Source organism: Crocuta crocuta, unplaced genomic scaffold, assembly GCF_008692635.1.
Source record: "Crocuta crocuta isolate KB4526 unplaced genomic scaffold, BGI_CrCroc_1.0 scaffold112, whole genome shotgun sequence".
In the NCBI taxonomy this organism is placed as follows: Eukaryota; Metazoa; Chordata; class Mammalia; order Carnivora; family Hyaenidae; genus Crocuta; species Crocuta crocuta.
This window is the reverse complement of record NW_027528818.1, coordinates 6,950,922-6,956,987: the sequence shown is the minus strand read 5'-3', so window position 1 is coordinate 6,956,987 and position 6,066 is coordinate 6,950,922. Positions and strand designations below refer to the sequence as shown.

The 6,066-nt window shown below is 37.8% G+C and overlaps 1 protein-coding gene across 3 annotated transcripts in view; it reads right to left on the bottom strand.

Moving 5' to 3' along the window:
• Window positions 1-975: 975 nt before the first annotated feature.
• Window positions 976-6,066, bottom strand: part of SLC7A11 (solute carrier family 7 member 11) — a 77,048-nt gene continuing 71,957 nt past the window's right edge. The window contains exon 12 of one of the 3 annotated variants that reach the window (XM_077755974.1): window positions 976-1,461. In XM_077755974.1, coding sequence (XP_077612100.1) covers window positions 1,394-1,461 — 68 coding nt within the window. In that variant the 3' untranslated portion in view covers window positions 976-1,393. Of the gene's footprint in view, window positions 1,462-1,564; window positions 1,943-3,671; window positions 3,872-6,066 lie in introns of those variants that run through there. The other 2 variants (XM_077755975.1, XM_077755976.1) reach the window with 2 other exon arrangements.

Below are 6,066 nucleotides of genomic sequence, written 5' to 3'. Positions count from 1 at the left end.
TTAAAACACCTGTCTGAACACACACACACACATGCACACACACACACCCACACACCCAAACACACAGTTTCTCCTTCCGGTGAATTTGTTATCAGTTATGTCTTTTGCAAGTTGAATGATAATTAAGGTGAGGAAATTACTGACAAAGTTGAGATAAAGAAGTGGAAAATTTTTAGAAACATCAGTTGTAAAACTTATTTAGCGGTGACATTTTCTTCCTCAATTTTTATGTAAATATATGCCTTTTCCTAATTAATCTGGACAGTTTTATCTGAAGCGATATTTTAACAGAATATAAAATATATAAAGGAAATGTATAAACTATCAAAATTTATCAACATATAAAAATAACTATGAAATTTAAAAAATTGTTCAGAATTACTAACACTGCACATAGATAGGATTATATGGGGTTGGACATAATATTTCCAGTATTTTATTTCTTGGTGATTTCTGTCTTTTATGGACACTGCAATTTGATGATTCAAAAATGCATATATTTAAATATGTTATCAAGGGGCAAATTATTAGTGAAACAAGTGGTTGTGCTTAAGATGATTTAATACCAAATTGAGTATTGATTTGCTCTAAAAAAAAGATGCTACATCTTTTCCTGATCAAATGGGCTGCCATGAAAACAAAGTGGTCCATAGCCATGAAGCTTCCTGATAATGAGTGAAAAAACCCTAACATAATCAATTGTCAAGAGTTTCTAGACATAATTCCTGGATTTTTCTCACAGACAATAGTCCCTAAAAGCTCTTCTTTAATGTAGTCATTAAAATTAGGCATATCTCCTCTATCCTTTGTTCAAAATGCTCTGGGTATAATTCATTACAAGATGAGTGATATCTCAGTTAGTATCTATGGGGAAGCAATACAATGCTGACATGAAATAAATTCTTTCCTCTGCTCAGTCCATGATGACGACGCATGCCTTTTATCCCCCAGAAGAATAGAAAACACTTTTCACAGTATAGTCAACCACAGTATATAAAAATTGTCTGTTATAAATCCCATTTATACAGAAAACATCTTGGTGTTCCATTTGAAGTTCTTAGCCATATGGTATAAAGACCACTAAAGTAATTGTTCATTCCGTAGTCTTTTTCTTCTAACTTTATATAGGTATCAGGGATTCAAAAATCATGTGACCTCATGGAAGACTTGTATATCTACTTTCTATAACTACATTGAATTATAACTAAATTTCTTAGAAACCAGTTTGAATACACTAAAAGATATGAATAGAAATAACTGATTCCTTTAGTCCATCACCAAAGTTGCAATCCTCTGGATTTTCATAAAATGAAGTGAAGACCCACATTTTGTTTCACCCCTTTGGACAGAAACAAGGCCAAGCATAGATTGCCAAGATTTCAAATGTATCAATTCATAATTTATGACAATCTTCTTCTGGTACAACTTCCAGTATTATTTGTAATGTTCTGGTTATTCTGTCTACAAAGGAATAAAGAAGAGAAATTAAAAATGCACAGAAATCAGAAATGTGTAAAAACAGCAACTTGTGAATTATTTGAGGCTGAATACCGAAAATACACAACCGCCTATTTCATAGAGCACTTTCAAGAATTATTTACTTCATTAGAATCCCATCATGCTCAATTAATTTATTTGTCACTTCTGCAACTTCACATGATGGCTTCTCAGCAAGAATACATTAATATTTTGTATTCAAATAGGAACTTTAATTCATAGACCAGGAAGCTGAAAATATTTTGAGGCAATAGAACGAAGATATAAATAAACGTTCAAAAATATACTTCATATTTGGTTTAAAATTCGTTTGTTGTTTTAGTACCTGTGAGATTACAACCAATTCCTCAGCAAAATCAAATGATTCCTACTGTAATGTCCAGTCTCAAACTTGCAGGGTATTACTGAGTAAAACATCTTATGTCTCAGGGCTTTATTGCTTCATCTGCAGAATGAGGGATTTGGGAGTGCCATCAGCAAGATGGAGGGCTAGGAGGTCCCAACACTTGCCTCTACACACACACGCAGACACGTAAGCACGCACGTACGCACACAAGCAAACTGAAAAAAAAAAAACCCCAACAATAAATAAACAGCTACAAACTGAAGAAAACAGCTCAGGGAAATTTCCAAACAACAAAAGAAAAGGAGCAAAAGTGTGGCAGAGCTCAAAAATTGAGGATGTGTACATAGAAATGTAGAGAAAGCATTTTGCCCATATCACCCCATCCCCAAGTCAGAAACTGGAGGACCCTAGCAAGCCTCATCCTGTGAAGGACTGCAGCTTTGGGTACCAAGGTCTCCCACAGTCCTCAATGATGCTGGTCCCAACTGATGGGGCATCCTGGACTGCCTCCACTCATCATCTGCTCCCTGAGGCTGGTGCTGCTGCTTAGGTGAGACTTGCCCCTGGGGGCCTTGGCTATTGACGTACCTACCCCGCTCAAGCATTGGGTGCCACAGCACATTACCGTGCACTAGACTGGAACTGCCACTGCTCTTGGCCCACTCCAGCCCCAGATTGGGACTTTGTCCCATCATTACTCAGGAAACCTCCCCTCCATTAAGCTCCAACTTCAGAGCCTCTACAGTTACTCTTTGGCTATCATTGGGACTGTGCTACTATAGCCCTGAACTCTCCCCTCACAACTTGCCCAGGTCAAGACTCTGAACTGTCATTGCTGAGACAGACTCTTACTGTTCTGGTTCCTGCCCCCAGGTTCCAGGTCTTGGTGCTGATTCATCATTGCCAGGCTTACTGCTACTACCCAAAGTGTCACTGTCTTCCTGTGTCCCAAGTCACTCTTTGGCTACCATTATCGGGGCTGTTCCACTCCTGCGCTGAGAACTTCCATCCCAGGACTCTGAACTGTCATTGCTGAGATGGACATTTGCTGCCCTGACCCTTGTCCTGTGAGTTCTAGGTCACAGTGCTGACCTATCATTGCTAGGGACACTGCCACTACCCTGGGCCCTACCCCTCAAGCTTCAAATAGAGCTCTGGCCCATTACTGTTGGGACAAGGCTACCATTGCTGCCCTTAACCCTACCCTCCAGGTCTTGGGTTGCAGCTCTGAAATGTTGTTGCCAGGGCAGTGTTGCCACTCCTCTGTGCCCAGATCCCGGGATCACAACATGTACCTTTAACAGACCCCTGAGCCTGGGTGGCTCAGTCGGCTGAGCATCTGACTTCGGCCCAGGTCATGATCTCACGGTTCGTGGGCTTGAGCCCTGCATCAGGCTCTGTGCTGACAGCTCAGAGCCTGGAGCCTGCTTTGGATTCTGTTTCTTCCTCTCTCTCTGCCCCTTCCCCTCTCATGCTCTGTCTGTGTCTCTCAAAAATAAATAAACATTAAAAAAAAATTTTAATTAAAAAAAATCAGACCACTATCAGAGCTATGCTGTCGCTATTGTGGGTGCACTGGTGCCAGAGTTGGGACTTTCACCCACATCCCCAGGCTGCACTACTACTGCACTTTGTCCCCCTGGACCCAAGCCACCTCTGCACTGTTATTCCAGGACCCTTGCCACTGCTGCATTCCCTCCTACCTGCAGGTGCCACAGTGGTGAACTTTTGAGACCCAGGTACCAGTTGCATGGGGTATGTGCAGACGCCCACACTCTAGACATCAGTGCTACAGCCACAGAAAGCACACCTCTGCGTCAGGCTCCAGGCACTCTGGTCTCATCCGAGGATGCCAGCTCCAGTGCTGCTCTGGGGGTTCTGGGTGCCAGCATGTCAGACCAGGTGCCAAAGAGGGACTCCTTAGCTACAATTTCCTTCCATGGGCAAAAAATCCCAGTAAGTCTATCAGCAGATTTCTTAGCAGAGAACTTGCAGGCCAAGAGAGAATAGGATGATATATTCAAAGTCCTCAAAGGAAAAAACAAAACAAAACAGAACAAAACACCAAAACTGCCATCAACCAAGAATAAGCTGTCATTCAGAAATAAAGAAGAGTAAAAGTTTTGCCAAACAAAAGCTGAGGGAATTTATAGCCAATAGACCTGGCTATAAGAAATGCTAACAAAGGTTCTTCAAGATAAAAAAAAAAAAATAGTAAAATGAATATGAAAATATAAAATTCACTGGTGAAGGTAAATATATAGTCAAATTGAAAATACTCTTGTATTGCAAAGGTATTGTGTGAATGACTTTGAGATCTGCCATATGGGTTAAGAGACAAAATTGTTGAAGTAACTATACATACAATATTTTGTTAATGGACACAGAATGTAAAAAGATGCAAATTGGGACATCAAAATAAATTATGTGTGAGGGGGCAAGAAAAGGGGTAAAACTCTACTATGCAATTGAGGTTAGCTTGTTATCAGCCTAAAGTAGATGGCTATAAATATAAGATGTATTATGAGAGCCTCATGATAATCATAGAGTAAAAACCTATAATAGATACACAAATGGTAAAGAGAAAAGAATTAAAACAAGCCACTATAAAAATATCATCATCTCATAAAGCAAGCAAGCAAGAGAGGAAGAAATAGACAGAGGAACTACAAAACAATCAGAAAACAATTAACAAAATGCCAGTAGTAAGTCTTTATTGATCAATAATTACTTTAAATGTAAATGGCTTAATGTCCAATTAAGAGACACAGCATGGCTAAATGGACAAAAAACAAGCTTTGTCTACATGCTACCTCTAAGAGACACACTTAAGCATAAGGGGATTCACATATCTTATGAAAAAAGATAATTCAGGCACATGGAAAGCAAAAGAGAGCAGGGGTAGCTCTGCTTATATCAGACAAACTAGACCTTAAACTAAAAATGGTAAAAAGAAACAAAAAAGATGATTACATAATGATAAAAGGATCAATTCATCAAAAAGATACAGCAATTTTAATCATATATGTACCCAAAACTGGAACACCTAAATATATTAGGGAATTATTAAGGGAGAAATAGACAGCAATAGTAGGGAAATTCACTACTCCAGTTTCAAAAATGGATAGATTATCCAGACAGAAAATCAATAAGGGAATAATGGATCTGAATGATACTTTAGACCAAATGAACCTAACAGACATACATAGAACATTCCATCCAACAGCAGCGAAATGCACATTCTTCTCAAGGACATACAGAACATTCTTTAGGATAGATCACATGGTAGATCACAACTGTTAGCAAATTTAAGAGAACTGAAATTATACCAACTATCTTTTTAATCACAATGGTTAAAAGATAAAATCAGTAACAAGAGGAAAGATTTAGAAAATCACAAATATGTACAGATTCTTCTGAACAACTAATGGGTCAAAAAAGAGATCAAAAAGGAAATCAAGAAATATAGTGAAATTGACTAAGAAGAGGAATCAAAAATTAAAATCAGAAAGAAAGAAGAGATATTATAATGGATACAACAGAAATACAAAAGATTATGAGCTTCTATGAACCATTATATGACAATAAATTGAATAACCTAGAATAAATGGATAAATTCCTAGAAACCTATGAACTCCTAAGATTAAACCATGAAGTAAAAATATCTAAAGAAACCAATATCAAGTAAGGAGATTGAGTCACTAATAAAAATCCTCCCAACACAGAAAAGCACAGGAATAGATGGTTTGTATTGGTAAATTCTACCAAACATTTAAAGAACACCAACCCTTCTCAAACCATTTCAAAAAATTCTAAAGGAAGGAACACTCCCAAATTCATTATATGAGACCAGCATTATGCTGACACCATAGTCAGAGAAAGATATTATAAGAAAAGAATACTACAGACCAATATTCCTGATGAATACAGACGTGAACATTCTCAACAAAATATTAGCAAATAAAATTCAACAACCTAATAAAAGAATCATTTACCTATCATGAAGTAGGATTTATTTCTGGGATGGAAGGATGCATTAAATATAGTATTGGTAATCCTAGCCAGAGCAATTAAGCAAGAAAAAGAAATAAAAGACACTCATATCAGAAAGATATAAGATGATCTCTGTTCACAGATGGGTGATCTCATATATAGAAAACCCTAAGCACTCTGTTAAAAATCTGCTGTAACTAACACATGAATTCAGTAAAATTGCAGGATAT